Source organism: Artemia franciscana, chromosome 5 (assembly GCF_032884065.1).
Source record: "Artemia franciscana chromosome 5, ASM3288406v1, whole genome shotgun sequence".
NCBI classification, from domain to species: Eukaryota; Metazoa; Arthropoda; class Branchiopoda; order Anostraca; family Artemiidae; genus Artemia; species Artemia franciscana.
Window position 1 is genome coordinate 4,015,626 of NC_088867.1, and position 22,780 is coordinate 4,038,405.

The 22,780-nt window shown below is 34.2% G+C and overlaps 1 protein-coding gene across 1 annotated transcript in view; it reads left to right on the forward strand.

The window, feature by feature from the left end:
- LOC136026896 (uncharacterized) overlaps window positions 1-14,484 on the forward strand; it is a 58,084-nt gene extending 43,600 nt beyond the window's left edge. The window contains exons 7-9 of the mRNA XM_065703714.1: window positions 7,223-7,328; window positions 10,614-10,852; window positions 14,276-14,484. Of these exons, the coding sequence (XP_065559786.1) occupies window positions 7,223-7,328; window positions 10,614-10,852; window positions 14,276-14,392 (462 nt within the window). The 3' untranslated portion in view covers window positions 14,393-14,484. The remainder of the gene's footprint in view (window positions 1-7,222; window positions 7,329-10,613; window positions 10,853-14,275) is intronic.
- The last annotated feature ends 8,296 nt before the right edge of the window (window positions 14,485-22,780 follow it).

A 22,780-nucleotide genomic window follows, 5' to 3' on the forward strand; every position in this document is an offset into this window, starting at 1 on the left:
AAAAAATCATCCTGAAAAGGTCTGTACACTTAATCATTATACCAAACACGTACACCAAATAATCATTACTGTATGCAAACGCTGGTCAAAGGTTGTAACTTGCAGCCCCTCCCCTGGGGACTGTGGGGGAGTAAGTCAGTCCCAAAGACATAGTTATTATGTTTTTGACTATGCTGAACAAAATGGCTTTCTCAAAATTTTTATCCGTTGACTTTGGGAAAAATGAGGGTGGGAGGGGCCTAGGTGCCCTCCAATTTTTTGGTCACTTAAAAAGGACACTAGAACTTTTAATTTCAGTTAGATTGAGCCCTCTCGTGACATTCTAGGGCCACTTGGTCGATACGATCACCCCTGGGGAGAAAAAAAAAACAACAAATAAACACGCACCAGTGATCGGTCTTCTGGCAAAAAATACTAAGTTCCACATTTTTGTCGATAAGAGTTTGAAATTTCTATAGTAGGGTTCTCTGTTACGCTGAATGTGATGGTATGATTTTCGTTAAGATCGTATGACTTTTACGGGGTGTTTCCCCCCTATTTTCCAAAACAATGCAAATTTTCTCAGGCTCGTAACTTTTGATGAGTAAGACTAAATTTGAGGAAACTTATATATCCAAAATCAGCATAAAAATCCAATTCTTGTGATATATCTATTGGTATCAAAATTTCGTTTTTTAGAGTTTCGTTTACTATTGGGCCGGGTCGCTCCTTACTACAGTTTGTTACCACGAACCGTTTGATATTGCTGAGATGTATTATTGGCAACCAGTTTACGAACAATGCGTTCTTATTCGATTTTAAAGCAAAACTTAGTTTTTAGCTATAATGGGCAAATCTGCTTAACTGTGGGGGGGGGGGGTGACCTACCCAATAACCCTAGAGACAACACCCCCTTTAATAAAAAAATGAATGTTTTAACTTAATACCATAAACTGTTCCTGAAGCATTGCTGATATTTCCTCTGGAAAACCTTTGTGGGCATAGTCTGTTTCGATTTAGTTAAATTCAGTTTCAATATTGCATAAATATTTTTGCCTTAATATTCTTACCTTTAGTAGCAGTAGTAGTAGCATAGTATAGTTATAGTAGTAGAAGTTGCAGCAGAATTAATGGTAATGGTATTGGCTTTAGTATCAATAGTAGTAGTAACAACAGCCCCCACAACAAGGCTTCTAAGTTTTAATTCCACACAAAAAACTGTTCATAAAATATTGCTTATATGCCCTTTTGACAACCTGCATATGGATGGGGCGTTGTGATTTAGTTTACTTTCCCCTCTAAAAGTTCGGCTGAAAATTTCACCTTCAAACTCTTAGGTATAGTTTTAATAATATTCACATCCGTTGTATTAGTGCTCAACTTAATAGAATTAGCCAATGCTAATACATTGTCGATATGTCCTTTTGATAACCATTATATTTATATACTTCTTGAAATTTTCATCTTAATGCTCTTAGGCTTGCAAGTAGTTGCAATAGAAGTAGTAGTTGGAGCAATAGTAATAGTAGTACTACAACTGGTAATTGTAGCAGTGATAGTAGTATTAGAAGTAGTGTGTAAATATTACCATTTGGTAAATTGATCCTCCCCTTTAAGCATTCTCTGAGAGTTTGAACTTAATACACAAATCAATTCTTAAGATGCGCTCTTTTGACAATCTAAATGCACATTATATTATAGTGTATTTGGTTAATTCGAACTTGGCGTGAATATTCTCTTAAATTTTATCTTCATAGACTTAGTCTTAATAGTACTAGTATTACATTGGTTGCCGTGGTAGTAGGGGAAATAGTTGCACTGTTAGTACTTTATTAGTAGTAGTAATAATAACAGTAGTAGCAGCAACATTAATAGCGGTAGTAGTATATATGATACGCCAGAAATTTCACCTTGAAACGGTAAGCCATTCCAAAAATTATTGCAGATGTGGACTTTTTACCCCCTTTTGACACCCTTTTCATTTTAATGCTATAGCCCTAACAAGTTGTTGCAATGGAAGTAGTAGTCTAGAGGCAGTAGTTGTAATAGTAAAAGTATCAGTGGTAGTAGTGACATGCACATATTACCTATTTGTCAATTGATCTTCCCCTTTAAGTATTCTCTGAAAGTTCCAACTTAATACCCAAGTCTATCTTTGAGATACCCCTTTTGACAAGCTGCATGTACATAGTGTATTTTGGTTTAGTTCAAACTCCCCTTCAATATACTGTCAAATTTTCACCTTTATACGTGTAGCCTTAATTGCACTATTGTAGTAGTGGTGGTAGTAGTAGGAACAACAGTAGCAGTAATAGTGTATTAGTAGTAGTAGTAGTAATAGTAGTGGTAGCAGTGTTAATAGCAGTAGTAGCAGGTATATTTTGCCTTTTGTTTCACAAAACATCCCACTTATTATGCCCCTGAAGTTTCCTCTTGATACGATAATCAAGATCCGATTTAGTTCAACTTCCTTGTGAACGTTTCTTCTGATGTTTATTTGAATATCCTCAACCTTAGTATACTCAATACAGTAGTAGTAGTTTTAGATATTTTAGTAGTAGTAGTAGTTGTTCTTGTGGCAGTAGCAGCAGTGGTAGTTGTAGTAGTAGTAGCGTGCAAATATTGCCTTTTTGGTTAGTTGATCATCTACTGCATCATTTCCTGAAAGTTCGAAGTTAATACACTCAGTCATTCCTGAGTTACATCCTTTTGAAAATCCATAGCTACGTCTTTTTCATACACATAACGCACTTTGATTTAGTTCGACACTCAATGAGTTCAAGAATTACTTTAAAACAAACTTTAAAACAAACGCAAATAATAGTGCATTATACAGGAAGTCCAATGTTACTGATGGATCATTCTAAGAAATCTCAAAATTTAGAGAAACATACCTGGTCTTCCCCTCCTTCTTGTGTACGTACCAGCTCATGTGTGTAATTTTCTTAGGTGCAATATTTTGCAGTTGTATTTTCGGGAATAAAGATTTTCAAAAGTGGCGAAGAAACCCTTTGACAGGTCTCTGCAAACCGCATTGATTAATCGAAAAGACAAATTGTTCAACATTTCCTGAAAGACTCATCTTTTCTGCTCTTCGTATTTTGGGAAAGTAGAAGTCAAACATGCGCACCTTTTCTCAATAGCATATAATATATATAAACAATTAACAAATTGCCTAACTTACAGACCTTGCCCTGAAGCCTCGGGAGAGGGGGGAGGGGGTGACATCCTCAAGCAGATAGTTGCTGAGCCTTTAAACAATGCTGAAAAATAGATGTCTCAAAACTTTTTGGATGTCTGAAAACTGTTAGGATGTTTCCTTTGGGAAATGATAGAGATGTGTGTGTGGGGGGGGGCTGCTGGCTGCTCTCAAATCACTTTGAATCTTAAAAAGGGTAATATAACTTCCAATTTTAAATCAAATGAGCCCCATCTGAAGTTTATATGACCACCCATTCAATAAAAACTTTGTATGCATCCAGGGCATAACTTACAGCCCTTACCCCAGGGCTCTTGGGGTTTGTATCAACCCTGGTGGCATTGTTATATTTTCTTTGGACTATTTTGAACAAAATGGCTATCTCATAATTTTAATCAGATGCGTTTGGTGAAAAGAGGAGTAGTTGGAGGGAGGGGGGTTAGATGCCATCCATCACTTTTGAATCTTAAAAGGGAACAAGAAACTTCCAATTTTCACCCAAATGGGCAACCTCTAAAGCTTATATAACCGTCCCTTCCATGAAAATCTTAAATGCCTCCAGGGCATAACTTAAAACCCTTCTCCCAGGCACTGGTGGTTTGTATCAACCACAAAAATCTTTTTATATGATCTCTGGACTATTTTAAATAAAACTGATATTCAGAAAAACAAGACGTATTGGGGGAAGGACCTCTGATCACTTTGTTTCTTAAAAGGGCACTAGAACTTCTGGTAATCAATCCAATGAGCCTCCTGAGAAGTATATACGACCACCCTTCCATAAAAACCTTATATACCCCCTGAGGTTAACATAAAACTCTTTCCTCGAGGGCTGTGGGGGAGGGGGGCTGTCATCCTCAAAGACATAATTTCCAGACCCTTCAACTACGCTGAACAAAATTACTATTTCAAAATTTGATTGGATGTTTCTAGGGAAATGGTCGTTGTGGAAGGGGGGCTGTTTGCTCTAAAACCACTATGACTCTTAAAAAGGGTTCTGTAGCTTCCAATTCCAAATTAAATGAGCCCCATCGGAAGTTTATACGACCACCCATTTCGTAAAAACCTTATATGTCCCGGGCATAACGTAAAACCCTTACTCATGGGCTCTGGGGGTTTGTGTCAAACCTTGAGGCATTATTATATGTTCTTTGGACTATTTTGAACAAAAAGGTTATCTCACAATTTCAATCAGATGCGTTCAGTGAAAAGAGGAGTAGTCGGGGGGGGGGAGGTGGATTTTTGCCTTCCACCGCTTTCGACTCTTAAAAAGGAGCTAGAACTTCCAATTTTCAACCAAACGTGCCTACTCCAAAGTTTATACAACCCCTCCCTTTCATAAAAACCTTAAACGCCGCTGGAGCATAACTCATAACCCTTGGCCCCAAGCTCTGGGGGTTTGTTTCAATTCCAAAAGCCTTGCTATGTGATCTTTGGAATATTCGGGGGGGATAGCCACCCTCTCATCACTTTGACTCTTAAAATGGTACCAGAACTTCTGAACACCAATCCAATAAGCCCCTTCTAACTTTTTAGGATTACCCGTTCTATAAAAACCTAACATTCCCCAGGGCATAACCTACAACCCTCGACCTGATTGCTGTGGTTGTAATCATCAAAGACGTAGTTACTGAACCTTTCAACTACACTGAACAAAATGATTATCTCAAAATTTGGATTGGATGTATTTTGGGAAATTATCGGCAGTGGGGGGGTGGTTGCCTAAAATAACTTTTGACTATTATAAAGGGCGCTAGAACTTATAATTTTTGACCGAATGAGCCCCTTTCAAAGTTTCTACACTATCTTCTTCTGTATAAAGTGCCCTGGTCTAAAACAAAATAAATAATTCATTCTGCCAACATCGTTCTTTACTTAGACAGTGCTACCGCGCTGCCTGTGACTCATTTTTTCATAATCAATTAAGATACTTGTATATGCAAAAAAATAAATAGAATAAAAGTAACAAGGAGAAAAATACATAAAGCTGTATGAAACACTAAAACAATGACAATGAATAGATCAAAAAATTTAAAAGAGATTATAACTCAGGAAACTGCAATTTCCTCCAAAACGTGAAGAAAAATGAATCGCTCTTCATAAACTGAGGTTTTTGTCTATTGGTAATTATTTTCATAATTGTTTTATAAATGGTCATTCCAATCTAATACCTTTTTAGCCAGCTCAGCATAAGCCCTTTTTATCCAGGGATACAAAAGTAGAAGATAATCTTTTTTGATTCTGGAAGATGTTATATATTTATTAAAGATATCAAGAGGTTTAACATCTGGAAGGCATTTTTGGTATCTTGGGGGGAGACATGACCACCGGCTCACATTTTCTCAACCGTTACCCGTGCCTTTAGTTACAGTTTATATTATTTCATTTATTTATGAAATATTATTTATTTATTATTTATTATTTCTTAATTATTTCAACCTCATTGGTGCTTTTTTGACTTGCTAATCTGCACAAAATAGTTGAATATTGGAGGAACACTTTATTCTTTTTTTTAATATTGGCGGATAAAGAAATTATGCACAAGCACCTTGGTATTGACAGCAAACCAAGGATGACCAAATATACGTTCCAAACTTCCTTGTAATGTCCTTGTATATCTTGTAATGTCTTAAACAGATATAGCAGCCTATAACAGCAATCAGACTTTTATATTATGCATATTTCTTACAATGATACTGTGAATAGAGTATACAGATAAAGCTGCATTAGAGATGGTGGGTATCCAAAAAGATACTTTGAGTCGTCTTTCAAAAGCTTATATGTAAAGTTTTCAATCAGTGACTTCGACTCAAGTCGCATCCGTCTGTTAAGGTCTCTTAATTTACTAAGGTATTAATATGGCGTCTGCATGAGCATCTGTCTTTGGCCAGGAGAAGTTGTGGCAAATGGTGTATTAAGAAGTTAACTTTCCTTCTCTTCGAGGGTGGGGGGGGATGACCTCTGGAGTGACAAACATGGACACGACTATCGAAGGATATTTTCAGAAGACGTTAATCAGTAAGCGTATCTGCAAATATGTCATATAATCAAAACGCATTCTGTGCAATAAACGATTCATTTCAACAAATTTTTGAGCAAACAACATTATTTTTGATTTATTAATAATTACTAATTACTTTTTGAAGTTTCATAGTTGTAGGGTAAATTACAGTTAAATGAATACTGTCTTTTGAACGCAGACTAATCAAAAGTGAGATTCCATATGATTTCACAGACACTGCCAACTGATGCAGCAGGTTTAATTTCCTTGGTTATTGTATTTAGTTGAAAGTTCTGCCTGTTTATTATTTTGTGTGTGTGTGTGTGTGGGGGGGGGGGGGGGGAGTTAACACGTTTTGATTCGGGACATATCCTTCTTCGGCTCCTCTCGTCTCTCTCCTCTCTCTCTCTCTCTTCTCTCTCTCTCTCTCTCTCTCCTCTCTCTCTCTCTCTCTCTCTCTCTCTCTCTCTCTCTCTCTCTCTCTCTCTCTCTCTCTCTCTCTCTCTCTCTCTCTCTCTCTCTCTCTCTCTCTCTCTCTCTCTCTCTCTCTCTCTCTCTCTCTCTCTCACACAGATCTACGACATTCTACTTATACATAAAAATGGGATGTATTGTACAAAATGTGTTTTCCATCTTGGCCTCTACAGGGTGAGTGTCCATTCTAAAACAAAAAAGAAAAAAAAAAGTTACAAAATCTTTAAAATTGAATTGTCCTTGCAAAGAGGTGCCAATTAGGAAATAGGATATTTTTTTCCAAGATTTTGAAAAATACGAAAAAAATGGAGCAAAAAAAAACCTTCTCCCGTCTCCTATATTTTTCTATTTTGGCACCCATGTCCGCGCATTAAAAAAAAAGAATTTTTAAATATGAAATTCAAATCTAGCAAAATCTAGTAAAAGGCTGTCTTAATTATCACAAATGAATTGAAAAGAGAAACCTGAGCTTCAAATGGCGGAACATTGAATGTTAAATATAATTACTTTTCATCCATTTAAAGAAAATTAAGAAGTAACAATCCATTTATCCATATACTTTAATTCAGGGCTGCCATTGGCTGGTCATACATTCAAGTGATGAGGGAAGACTAGAAGGCGTGCCTCCGTTCTCAGGCACTGCTCTTGGAGTAGACAGATACATTTCCAGACCTGGTTAGTTTCTATTCCTTTTCTATTAATTCGTTGTCGAAATGTCCTGCCACTTCTCAGGGATGGAGTATCCTCCTTATATTGACAGATGGATCTGATAAATATTAAGTTATACGTAAATCAATCAAACATAAATTGATTCATCGTAAATACTTAAATTACTAATCATATCATACGTAAATCGGTTCACCGAACAATATTTACGTTTGATTTAAAATATTTCCTGTAGATCGACATTAAATTGATTGGGTTCTCCTTTGTTTTTAATTAAATAAAAAACATTTTTTTTTAAATGAAAGTAAGGAGCGACATTAATGCTTAAAACGAACAGAAATTACTCCGTATATTAAAGGGGCTTTTCCTCCTGAACGCCTCGCTCTTTGCGCTAAAGTTTGACTCTTTCTCTTAACTCTACTTCTTAAAACAGTAAAAAAAACTTTAGCGTAAAGAGCGGAGCGTTGAGGAGGAAAAGCCCTTTTAATATACGGAGTAATTTCTGTTCGTTTTAAGTTTTAATGTCGCTCTTTACTTTCATTTTAAAAAACTTGTTTTTTTTATTTAATTTCTGGACGTTTTTTAATTAATGCATGTTTTGATCTTGGTTCTCCGCACATTAATAATTAAACAAAATTTGCATGTTGATTTTTTTTTGGCTAAATGGCTTTCTCATAGTTTTAATCGGAAGATTTTGACAAAAAAGAAGAGAGGGAGGAAGCCTAGTTGCCCTCCAATTTTTGATTACTTAAAAAGGCAACTAGAACTTCTAATTTTTTTTACAAACATTTTCATTAGTAAAAAAAAATATACGTAATTTACGAATTAACTTACGTAACGAACTTCTATATTCGTATGTTTTTATTGCGCATATAAGGGAGTTCACCCCTCGTCGATACCTCACTCTTTACACTAAAGCTCAAATTCTGTCCCAATTCCTTAAGAATGACCCTTGAATCACAAAGGCCGTAGAATAAATAGTTGAAGTTACTAAAAATACTTTAGCGTAAAGAGCGAGGTATTACGAGGAGGTAAACCCCTCATATGCGCAATAATTTCTGCTCGTTATAAGTTTTAAAGCTGCTCCTCACTTTATGTATAAAAAAACTTTTCATATTTATTCTTTCATGGTTTTTTTAAATAATGCTAAAAAATCCTGCGCCCCCTTCATTGAAAGTCTCTTCCCCCATGAGAAATTTTTCCATGGAAAGATCCTCCCACGTAACCCCTCCCCCACCTCAACTCTCCCTCCCAAACCAAAAAAAAACTGAAAACGTCCGTACACTTCCCAGTAACCATTACTATATGTAAACACAGGTCAAAGTTTATGAATAATGACAAAGACCACACTGCCTTTCCATAATACAACAACAAAAGAGAGAATAATGAGGACTTTTTTCCCAAGACAGTGAACCAAGTCTTGGTTCACTGTCTTGGGAAAAAAAGTCCTCATTATTCTCTCTTTTGTAGGTCAAAGTGTGACTTGCAACCCCTCCCACGGGGACTGCAGGGGAGTAAGTCGTCCCTAAAGACATATTTATTATGTTTTTCGACTATGTTGAATAAAATGGCTATCTCAGAATTTTGATCCGGTGACTTTGGGGAAAAATGAGCATGGGAGGGGGCCTAGGTGCCCTCCAATTTTTTGGTCACTCAAAAAGGGCACGAGAACTTTTAATTTCCGTTAGAATGAGCCTTCTCGGGACATTCTAGGACCACTGAGTTGATACGATCACCCGTGGGAAAAAAAAAAAAAAAACAAATAAACACGCATCCGTGATTTGTCTTCTGGCAAAAAATGCGAAATTCCACAAATTTGTAGATAGGAGCTTGAAACTTCTACAAAAAGATTCTCTAATACACTGAATCTGATGGTGTGATTTTCGTTAAGATTGTATGACTTTTAGGGGGTGTTTTCCCCTATTTTCTAAAATGAGGCAAATTTTCTCAGGCTCGTAACTTTTGGTAGGTAGAACTGATCTTGATGAAAGTTATATATTTAAAATCAGCATTAAAATGTTATTTTTTTTATGTAACTATTGGTATCAAAATTCTATTTTTTTAGAGTCTATGTTACTATTGAGCCGGGTCGCTCCTTACTACAGTTCGTTACCACGAACTGTTTGATTTAAAGTATCAAGGATGTTTACTTATGTATCTTTAATATATCTTTCAAACTCAGAAGAAACCGTGACTTCGATTACGAAAAAAAAAATCTCCATATGCAGTTATACGAATTTTGGTAGTTTTGGCTACCAAATTCAAAAAACATGAAATGTGGATGAAAAAAACTGAAAAGCTAAAAAACATTATGCACCAAACAACTTAAGAAGATATAGATTTCCCTTAAAGGCATAGTTGTCTTAAGGAATCAAAGGGTTGTTCAAGTTTGAATTTTTAAGGACGAAAAGCCCTGTCAGATTTAACTAGGTATAGTTGCTTATTTATTTTCTCGTTTCAGCTAACCAACAGTGACGAAAATGTGATGCTGCTCTGCAAAAATATATAGTTAACCAAAAGAAATTCCTTAGAAAGTTACAAATTTCAGGTATGAAAACATCTAAACTGGGTCCAGGGGGAAAATATTTTGATAGTGATGGCCTTGGTAATATAATTAGTACTTATGCCACAAAAAAACAGAAGTGTGACAGTAGGAACCCGATGGTCTTGCATTTTCAATACCTGCCCATTGATGTTATTTACGTTTTCTTGATTTGACCAAAAGCTAAGAATTTTCTTTTGGAGAATAAATTAGAAGACAACTCTTTTATGCTCAATTTCAGGTAACCTTCCCTCGTTTTGCTCGGGTTTTGTAAATTGTTTAGTCTGAGGGGGAAGTACCGTATCAAGGTAAAGTTTCTACTACTATCCCCTCTTAGTCTTTTATTAGTTACCATTACATTAAATTTGGGGATTTTGAAATTCTTTAAGTCAATTAAAATCGAAATAAAATTAAACCATTGATTTATAAAAGTGTATTAATTTACTTCAGATATAAAATAATATATTTTGTTGTACTTTGTCAGTTTAGGTGAACAGATTTTATAACATTCAATTTCTGAGTATAACTGCAAATTTTTGTGTTGTTTCCACAAAACTTAAAGTTGAGGAGGTTACTCTAATAATTTCTCTAAGAAAATATTAATAAGCAAAATATTTAGCAGCATAACATTATTCAATTTTCAATGAAATTTCTAGAGCGGGTATTTTTTAGACTGCCATTGCAAACATGCTAAGTATTTAAGTAAGATCCAATTAGATGACAATGTTCTTTAATATTTTTCATCAATTCAGGTATGGCCACAATTGAAAGTCCGCTTATACAGAATTCTGACTTTCGTCAGGAAATTCGTATGACTTTTTACTTGAGAGGTCAAACAAGTTGCCCTGCTGATCTCACTCTAAGAGTAAAAACAAGCCATGGTGTGCTTGATGATGTGCCGTTTCTTGATACCAGGTCATTTAGCACAACTGAACTAACTGACTGGATTTCTGTAACTGCTGACCTGCCTCCATCAGCAAGTCCTTTCCAGGTAAATATTAATCCGGACAAACTACGTGTGAAGTATCGCAAAAAGTAATCAAGTAAATTTGATAGTACGAGGTTCAACCTATTTTATTTGATGTCATTGATGCCAGACGGCAGCCTCAAAAATAGATGTTTGGGCCCACTCAAACAAAAAGTTTAAAACTTTTCAGATAAATAAGCTCAGTTTTCTGGTTATCAGTATCAACTAAGTTTTTGGGTGGTAGGGTGGGTAGGGGAGGAAGGGTGAGCTTTTCAGGTGAGGCTGGGCTGATAAGTTAAGGGTGGGCAGGAGATAAAGTGGGATTGGGAGGGCAGGGTGGTGGAGGGGGAAGTTGATAATTGAAGAGTGATGGAGACTGGATTTATTATTATTAATTTTCTTAAATTTTCTATTTATCTATTATCATTTTAATTTAGATATTTTTTTGTTTAGTATATAGGTTATAGTTTACTTATTTTAATTTTATTTATAATAGAATATTTAAATAGTTAAGGTTTTCCTGTTTTATTTTGTATTTTTTTTTGAATAGTCGTTTTATTAGGCAAGTAGTTATGGGGACTTTTGTGGGACCGCAAACCCTCATAGGTTTTCTCCAGTGCAAAAGTGTTGTTTAGTTTATTTATTCATTTGTGAGTGTGAAAATAAAAATCTTAGATTTAAAAAAAAGTAACAATTAGTTTTATTTCCTTGTTGCAAGGTTTGACATGATTAACTTACACAATCTTATTTATGCATTTACTACGTGGAAAGTACTAGCCAGATAAATCAGACAACCAAGGTTATATTCTCGCTGTCAGTATTGTAATGACGTTGTCACACTTGTAACACATGGAAAAATCGAAGATTTTCATTTATGGAGAGGTCTATATTAAATTGTTCAAAGAGCAAAAAACTGTTAATTGCAAAAATACCTTGACAAGGGATTACAACAATTCAAAACCTAAAAAAAAATAAGACAAAAGTTTGAAGCTTAGCAGAAATCGTTTTTAGAAATTGGACTTGCAGTAGATAACTTCGAAGACCACACTGCCTTTCCATGACGAAAGTAAAACAGTTCAAAATAGGGATAGTACCTTTTTATTGACAGTGAATAGATATAAAATTATTTAACTGGATATTTTGAATGATGAACATTGTATATGTGTTCGAAATATCCAGTTAAATTATTTTATATCTATTCACTGTCAATAAAAAGGTATCATCCCTATTTTGAACCGTTTTACTTTGGACTTGCAGTAATGATATTAAGCTAATGATATTAAGATATTAAGCCGCTCAAACAGCAAAAACAAAATGGTAATTGCAAAAATATTTAGGATTACAACAATTCAAAAACACCTATAAAAGAAAGGCAAAAGTTTGAAGCTTTGAAAAAGTACGAAAAGTTCGGAGAAACCGTTGTTAGAAAACCATCATTAACGAATTTCTTTTCTCTCAAGTTCAAGCAATGTCTTTTTAAGACATGGAAAAACTTGAAAATTTTTAAGTTCATTTCAGAATCACTAAAGTCGTTATGTAAACTTCAAAATATTTAAGGGGCTTGAGCAATAACTTTAATGTTTTAATTCAAACTAGAAAAATTTTAAACTTAAGAAATTTAAAAAATTTTAACCTGAAAATTTGAAATTTCCTCTTTTTTGTTAGCTAAATTCAACTCACTAAGTAATTAAGGCTACATGTTTGAACGCATCCAGTTATATAATGTCAGTAGGAAGGCCCGAAAAACGAAAATTTTCAAGCATTACAAATAATGATTCGATATTTTGACAAGTGATTGCAACAATTCAAAAACCTTAAAAAAGAAAAATCAAAAGTTTCAGGCTAAAAGTTGCAATAATTTTGTTAGAAATTGGACTAGCTTCAATAACCCAATATTTCTTAAAGGAGTATGAAAAGACATTAAATTGCATAAAAAGCAAAAAAAAAAAAAATGATAATTGCAAACGTATTTGTATATATTTTCGCAAGGGATTACACCAATTCAAAACCTTAAACAAGAAAACCTTTTTGAATACAATCAGCTTTATAATGTCAGTAGGAAGGTCCAAATATGAAAATCTGCAATTATTACAAATGATGATTCTATATTGTGACAAGGGATTACAACAATTCAAAAACCTGGAAAAAAAAGTTTGAAGCTTAGTCTATATATCAAATATCTACCATATATCCATACCGTTCTTATGATAAGCTTGTTTTGGTGTTACTTGGTTGTTCTACATTTATTTTTTCATAGGCATTTATTTTGGGGGTGATACCTAACACGGGGAAACCGTAAGGAATCTATGGCACGCCACTTGCCTGGGTAGGGAATTTAAAGTACCGAAACCCTTTAGGCAAGTGTGTATTCTCCTGATGAGCCCTTGTGTTGGGTTGTTGCCTCAGAATAATTTGTCTTTTTTTTTTACTGTTTTTAATATTTGGTAAATGACGACTTATACTTACTTACGACACGACTGCCTGTCCATGGATTATTCATTGTGGTTGACTGTGTATGGCTATGCTGCTTGACCTCTGTAATTGTATGGATGAGTAGGGTTAAGGCCTCATTCAAGCATTGATCTATATTAATTACTAATGCAGGAAAGCAGTCTTCCTTTTCTCCTTCTGTCTTCTTTTTTTTTCATGTTTGTGCTGTTGGATTGGTGATTTATTCTTTCATTATATATATATATATATATATATATATATATATATATATATATATATATATATATATATATATATATATATATATATATATATCTTCTATATATATAAAAATAAGTTGTTTGTTTGTGTGTCTGTCTGTCGACTGACGTCACAAATGACGACCGGGACACAGGGAATATAAATGACGACCGGGACACTCAAAGAGAAATTACAGACTGGGACACAGGGACACAACTGCAACGGGGACGCTGGGGGCACAGGGGGGGATATATAAATGAAGACCGGGACACAGGGAATGTTCGATTAGCAATCACCATCAACAAAGCTCAATGGCAAACGTAGTTAAAAACATATATATATCTATCTATATTCACAGGTGGGAAACAGGGACACAACTACAATAGCGCGTAACTAATATGGCGCATAACGACTTACGCACGCGGGGGGTTTGGGGGGTGCGAAGTGCCCCCACCAGCTAGGTGTTGGGGTGGCGCGAAGCGCCACCCCAACAGCTAGTATTATATATATATATATATATATATATATATATATATATATATATATATATATATATATATATATATATATATATATATATATATATATATATATATATATATATATATATATATATATATATATATATATATATATATATATATATATGTGTGTGTGTGTGTGTGTGTGTGTGTGTGTGTGTGTGTGTGTGTGTTTGTCTGTGTCTGTATGTGTGTGTGTGTGTGTGATTGTCTATAATAGTCTTAATTTTTATAGGTTGTCATTGAAGCTTTGGTTGGATATGAGCCAAGAAATACCATACTTATTTCCGAACTTTGGCTAACGACATATGCAGCGGATGGATCTGTGGTCGATGAGAAGGCTTTGTTTTAATAATTAGTTATATCAAATATGTCCCATATATTTAGGGCTTGAGAGGGATAAGTCTTTAAAATTACGCAATAAAACTATATTCCTTAAATAAATTTTGATCACATATTAATTAAATATATTGAGTCCTGGTGCAGATAAACACAGGACTCTTTCGTGACTTTGGAGATTCATAGTTCTTCCCACAGAGGAATTATTTTAGGAAAAGTATCATATTTATTTTACTTATTTTAGAAGATATTAAATAAAACGAAAGAAAACGGAATAATATGTTCTTCTTCTTGTTTGGGCTGTTATGGAGTCTTTTTTGCATAATTTAATCGCCCAGACCAAATTCTGGCTTTGCGGCGGGTCACAGCGGCTGAGACCGAGTTTCAGGCTCCGATTTACCAAGTAAAGATCAATACCACTGTGCCACCAAAGGGTGGCACAATAATGGGCAAATATTTAAAATTGTAATACAGAATTCGTGTCTGCTATTTTCAGAGTTTTCTTTCCGTGTTATTTATAATTATTTTTTACTCGGAAAAATTGCGCACGGTAACTTTTAATCAATCAATCAATCATCCAATCAATTTATTAATACTAAACGAAAAACTATTACAAAAGTAAAGCTGTTACGAGTCCCAAGAAGCTTTGCTTGTAATGGACCACAGAAAACAAGAATAAAACACTTTTGTGAAATAAAAAAAAAAAAAAAACTGGAACAAGACTAGGACATTTAACAGATAGGAAATTTAACAGATAGAAGATTTAGAAGGAGATTTAACATATAGCTGAAAATGATTTTAAAAGAAGAGAAGAGAGACATACAAATTAGGATAGAATTAAAAAGAGAGAGAAAAATTATTGAAGTGGAAAGACCCGACAAGAACATGCCTTTCCAGAAAGAAATTGAGGGACATCAAGAGGGAAAAGTAGAGGATTGTTTTTACTTCAGAATCCCTTACGGACTGATTGTTTTAGTATTAGTTATCCACTTAGCTATGACTATGGAGCCACCCTGGCCAGGTAGAAGGCACGCTGGACCTACGATCCTTTGGTTTGCAAGTTCGACTACTGGTAACAAATATGTCGAGTCCTGGGGTAGGGCAAGGGTCAGAAGTCCAACTTCACAAGGTCAGCCGCCCTGAGCTTGGAGAAAAATGGACCTTTGAGGCCTATATCTAGTTGGGTCTGTCCCCCAAAAAAATACCAAATTACTGCAACTAAGAAATCCAATTAGCTGTTATATCCCTGAATATATGAATTTACGAAGAATTTTACGAAGATTTACAGAAATGAGAACGTTTCTCCACAGGGGATTAGTTCCTTGCATGACTGCATAAAATAGAAAAAAATGTAGCAGGAACAAGAATATGAAATCCAAGTATGGGTACGGTTGTCATCACTGAGATAAAAAAAAACAAATAGACAAAAGGAAACTAATAAACCCAAATTTAAGAAGTAAAACCAATAAAATGCCGCTAAAAGATCCACAGCCTCACATTATTGAAACATTTTTTTTGCTTTTCGCTTAATGTTTCATTTTTACTTAGTTGACAACGGTATTTAGACCAAATAGATGCGTACCCATATTTTATTCGATACTTCAACTTCAACTTCAACTTTTTCTTTATTCAACTCAAAAAATACACAAACAATATTATGCCCCAACAGAGAGCAGAGCTCTTAAGGCTGGGACAGTGCAAAAACATTGGAAAAAACATCAACATCTCATCGTAATAATGATTTCAAAATATAATACGGTAGAATACACATAAAATAGAAAAAACCCATAAAAGATAAGTAAATATATAAATATCAGGTAGGAGGGGCGTGGGAGGCCGTCCCAGACACAGGGACACAAAAACAAACACACAAATAAGAAGATCAAATAATTTAAATTTCCATCATCAATGGTGAATAATCAAGATTTTAGCAAACAATCTTTAATATTTGCTTTTTTAAATTTAGCTGAGATTTTTGCTGAGATTTTTGGGATGGATCAAACAGAATTTTATCATTCAGCTTATGATTGTTAGCAATGAAGGGTATTTGGTATCTAATCGGAAACCTTGACCTTTCAGAGCTTACAAAAGGAATTTGATACATCCTAGACCTCCGACAATCCGAACGAGGAAGTAAGATTAACAGAGATTTGTCATAAAAATAATTTTTAGAATTTTGGATTTGAAAATGCCATATGGAAGTATTTAATATTCGTATATCATTTAAATCCAACAAATTTAAGAAGAGAAATAATGTTTTAGTTTCCGAAACATTTTCAAGTTTTGAAGGTCGATGTAAGAAATTTCCAAGTATTCTTATTGCCCTATTTTGTAGTACCTGTAAGGGTTTTATATGCTTCCAAAGTGTATTAAGATATACAACTGAGCAATAATTCAAATAAGAAGTAATTAGAGAGTGGTAAATTATTTTTAAAATGGTAAAAGGAAAAATATTCTTCACACGGTACATCGACCCAATATTTTGCGCAAGTTTTAATCTTGAATACTCAATATGATTATGAAATGACAAAAGGGGATCAAGAAAAACTCCTAAATAACGATATGATTGGACCCTACAAATTTTTTGATCACCAACCTGTAGCTCCTCACAAGAAATCTCTCGAGTGGAACGTTTTGAACGACCAAAAACCATAAAATTAGTTTTCTTAAAATTCGGTACTAGTTTATTAGAAACAAACCATCGATTAACTGAGGTAACACTTATAGTCAGATTTTCGATCAATGTCAATGAATCCCTAGCTTTAACTGTTATAGCTGTATCATCTGCAAATAGAACTGCACGGCTAATATTCTCATGCAAACCTCAGGGAAGATCATTAATATAGATCAAAAATAAAAGTGGACCTAATACTGAGCCTTGGGGGACACCAATATCAATAAGACTTTTTAAATTAGTCATTTTTCCACCGACATTTACTGTGATTTTGCGTCCGCATAGGTATGATTTAATAATTTGCAATCCTTTCCCTCTTATGCCAGAATTTGTCATTTTGTCAAGAAGAATTTCATGATTTAAAGTGTCAAATGCTTTTTTTATATCATAGAAAACAGTAGCCACATGGAAATCATCATCTAAACAATCATTATTTCCAATAAAAGAGCTGCAACTGCTTGTTCTGTCGAACGGTTTGCCCTAAATCCAAATTGATATTTGGTAAAGAAATTTATTTTATCTAAATAGCTAGAAATCCTTTCTTTTAAAATTTTTTCAAACACTTCAGATAATGGCGATAAAATTGCAATTGGACGATAATTACTTACAACAGATTTATCGCCTTGTTTATACAACGGAATTACTCGGGCAATTTTCCATCTACTAGGAAATATACCTGAATTGATACTCAAATTGAAAATGTGGATAAGTGGTTCAAAAATAACTCCGGCAATACTCTTTAACAAATTTGTTGATAGTTCATCATGTCCCACTGAATTACCGTTTTTTATATTTTTGATAATCTTATGAAATTCAGCAAAACTAACAGGGACCAGAAGTATGCTCGTACATTCATTGGGGGGTATATATTCTTTATGTGACCTGTAAGGGCACAAATCTATTCCTGCTGAAACAATCGCTTGACCAACACCAGCAAAATAATCACTAAACATATTAGCAACATCTTGCGGTTCTCTAACTTCTACACCATTTGTATTAATTAATACCTCAGGATATGATAGCTTTTTATTTTTTCCAATTTTCTCCTTAATTAAATTCTAAGTTTTTCGAGGAGAATCAGAATTTTTAAATGAATTTTCATAATACACTCTTTCATTTTCTCTAAGAATCCTTACTAACAGATTCTTATAGTTTTTAAAACGTATTATATTTATTTCAGTGGGATACTTCATTTTAATTTTATATAAGCGATTTTTTTCATTAATAGACCTCAAAAGTGATGCATTTACCCATGGTTTTCTTGGTGTATGCCTCTTTCCTTTCAGATTTCTATACGGGCAAAATTTATCAAGCTTCTCAGTCAATATATTATAAAAGTTATCTAAGGATTGATCCGGATCCATTTCATCAATTACTGAACTCCACCCTACATCACCTAGTGCTTCTTTCAATTTTAACAAATTTCTTTCCCCAAAGTCTCTTCGCTTTGTTGACTTCTTTTCATTATACGGGAAATATCGCAAAAAATCAGCCATAAGTATGCAGTGATCAGATGAATCATCAGGAATGACATATGTACTAACAGCACTTTCAGGTGAAAAAATATTATCAATTAGTGAATATGACGTATCAGTTATTCTGGATGGTACAAGACATACAGGATATAATCCATGAGATAGCGGACATTCTAAAAACTTCAAAGTGTTACTATCCAGTCTATTCTGATTAGAAGAAACAAGGTTCATTAAGTCAATATTAAAATCTCCCATAACTAGATAAGATGTATTAAGACTAGCTAATTTATCCATGAATTTTTCAAAACAATTCCTAAACTCCATCTGACTAGCTGACGGACTACGGTAAATAACTGCGATTAGAATCTTCTCATTATTTGGAAAAAAACATTCGACAACAAAAGATTCAAATAACATTTCAATATTCATCGGCAAAAATTCTAGTCTCGCACGGGCTGGTATGCAACTTTTAATTAAGACACCAAGACCACCTTTCTTTTGCATACTCCTTCCAACATGAAACAATTGATAACCATCAACATGAATACTTTCAATTGAAAATTCATCTAAAAAAGTTTCGCATAAACCGAATATGTCCGTATCTGATGTCGATAGAAAAGTGTCAATTGTATCCCTTGCAGTCCTCCATCCCCGGCAATTCCAAAACGATATCCTCCTTGTTCTAGAATTTTTCTTTGTCAATCCATTCAAAAATAAATATTGATTTTTTGGTATATTAAATAAAAAAAAACTAGTTTTTTTAACTGAAAGTAAGGAGCGACATTAAAACTTAAAACGAACAGAAATTACTCCGTATATGAAATGGGTTGTCCCCTCCGCAGTCCCGCGGTCTTTACGCTAAAGTTTGACTCTTTGCCACAATTCTACTTTTAAAAACAACTAAAAGCTTTAGCGTAAAGAGCGTGGGACTGCGGAGGGGACAACCCATTTCATATACGGAGTAATTTCTGTTCATTTTAAGTTTTAATGTCTCTCCTTACTTTCAGTTAAAAAAACTAGTTTTTTTTATTTAATTTCTGAACGTTTTTGAATTAATGCATGTTTGATTTTGGCTCTCCGCACATAAATTATTGAAATGAAATTAGTATATTAATTTTTTTTTTGGCTAAATGGCTTTCTCTTAGTTTTGATCAGACGATTTTGAGAAATAAGGGGTGGGGAAGGAGGCCTAGCTGCCCTCCAATTTTTCGGTTACTTAAAAAGGCTACTAGAACTTTTAATATTCAACGAACGTTTTTATTAGTAAAAAATATACGTAACTTAAGAATTAACTTACGTAACAAACTTTTATATTCTTATATTTTTATTATGTGTACGAGGGGGGTTTGTACCCTCGTTAATACCTCGCTCTTTACACTAAATCGTAAGTTTTGTTCCATTCTTAAAAATGACCCCTGAATCAAATAGGCCGTAGAATAAATAGTTGAAATCACTAAAAATATTTTAGCATAAAGAGTGAGGTATTTATCTCCTCCTAAATACCTCGCTCTTTATGCTAAAGTATTTTTAGAACCCTTCATATGCGTAATAATCTCTGTTTGTTTTAAATTTCTATGCTATTCCTTACTTTCATTTGAAAAAAACGTTTTCATGTTTATTTTTTCATTTGTTTTTTTTATAGTAATGCTAGAAAATCCTGCGCCCTTTTCATTGAATTTTTTTCCCCATAGCATATTTCTCCAAGGAAAGATCCTCCCACATAGCCCCCTCCCTCAACCCTACCCCCAAAACCAAAAAAATACCCCTGAAAACGTCTGTACACTTCCCAATAACCATTATTATATGTAAACACTGGTTGAAGTTTGTAACTTGCAACCCCTCCCCCAGGGACTGTGGGGGAGTAAGTCATCCCCAAAAACATAGTTATTAAGATTTTCGACTATGCCAAACAAAATGCCTATCTCAAAATTTTGATCCGTTGACTTTGGGAAAAAAATGAGCGTGGGAGGGGGCCTAGATGCCCTCCAATTTTTTTGGTCACTTAAAAAGGGCACTAGAACTTTTCATTTCCGTTAGAATGAGCCCTCTTGCGACATTCTAGGACCACTTGGTCGATACGATGACCCCTGGGGAAAAAAAAAACAAACAAAAAAACAAACAAATAAACACGCACCCGTGATTTGTCTTCTGGCAAAAAATGCAAAATTCCACATTTTTGTAGATAGGAGCTTGAAACTTCTACAGTAGAGTTCTCTGATACGCTGAATCTGATGGTGTCATTTTCGTTAAGATCCTACGACTTTTAGGGGGTGTTTCCCCCTATTTTCCTAAATAAGGCAAATTTTCTCAGGCTCGTAACTTTTGATGGCTAAGACTAAACTTGATGAAACTTATATATTTAAAATCAGCATTAAAATGCGATTCTTTTGATGTAGCTATTTATATCAAAATTCAATTTTTTAGAGTTTTGGTTACTATTGAGCCGGATCGCTCCTTACTACAGTTCGTTACCACGAACTGTTTGATTTAATATGCTGCTATTATCCTCATTATCACTAGCTACAATATTTTGGAAAACTGAATGAAACAACAGAGAATCTCGCTCAAATTCTTTTAACCTTGATGATGGAATTCCATCAATATCTCTATCCATTATCAAATATTACCACCATGTCAAGAATAACCACACCACGACCCATGCGCCCAACAAACAAAAATAAAAGGTAACTCACACAGAAACAACTAAGAAAAGAAAAGAGAAATGTCTTCATTCTAAGACAAATTCTTCCAATATTCTACCGCTATTCATAAAGACCCCTGTGTGCTTCAGAAAAAGCATTGAAAAACATAAAAAATAGATGACTAAAGAGAAGAATCGTAATAAATATATAGAGCAACAAAAATTAGTGAGAAGATAACTAAAAAACAAATAAATACGAGACAAAACGTGATTAAACGCGTCCTACTTGTATATTTTAAAACATACTAACAGGGCGCTTTACTATTAGACGATATGATTTTATTTCACTGAAACATCACTTGGAAAACTATGATGTAGGCCTACATGTCCTTGGACGTTTGGAAAGTCATCAACCTCTGGTATGCTATCACTAAATGAATATTTTGTAATTGAGCCGTCAGGTCTTTTCACAAACAAGTTTGTCTGAATCCCCTTTGATATCCATGCCTCATATCTAGGAATCTTCCGCAAGTTATCCCGTTTCGCTAAAATCAGCTTACGTATTTTACGAATTTCGGCTGGCACATCATCACTAATAAACAAGTTGCTATTATTTCCATGAAATGTCTTGTCCTTCAGCTTGCTGGCATTTTTTATAATAGAAAACTTGTCGTCTTTTTTATTTAGTGTCACCTTTAAGAATTTACGATTTCTGTCATATTGCGAGATTGTAAAATTTACTTCAGGCAATTCTAATCCATGGCGAACAACTTCTGAAAATAAAGCTTTAGCGTTATCAATATCCTCACAAACTGCATTCCATATGATGATATTATTTTCTAACTTGGCGGCTTCCAATTTCACAATCCGACACATTGAATCTTCATTTTTTCTTTTTAATTTTATTAATTCATCGGTACAAATTTTTGATTGCAAATTGAGGCAGGACGTATCATTTTCAATTTTTCCAATTTTCGATTCACTATTAACCATCTTATTTTTAAGAGCCGAACGTTCTTTATCCAGATTATTGACCCTTGTAGTAAGAGTACCTAATTGATTGCATAAGCTGTCTAATTTATTGCCATTTTCTTTTACGATTTCAAGAATTTGCTTAAAATCTGCAGCTAGTATCGATATTTCCGGTTTCGAGCTAGAGCTATCATCTGAGGTGTCTAATGAAATATTCGTACCTTCTCGTTTCGGATTTTTCCTTTTACGTCCCATTGTACATTAAAATTGTACTGATATCCAAATATTAATACGTATTCACTAAATATCAAACAGTTATTGAAATAATGTTTTCAGTATTGAATGAGTATCCAAAAGATCATGAAATAATATTTTTCACATAAATCCACACAGAGGTCTTAAAATGCGTCTTACTCTGACGAGAGCATTGAATGAACGTAAAAATCAATTATTTAACGAATGTCTTTTCTGTTGCAGGACGTAAAAGGTGAACCTATGGATGATCGTTTGCTGCTATAGTTGTCCCAAAAATGTCTTGGACAAATCAGTAGAAGATATTCTCCCTGGAGACATATTTTGTGACAAAATCATACCAGAATGCACATATTCGGTTCCGAAAACATTTCTATTTCGCAACAT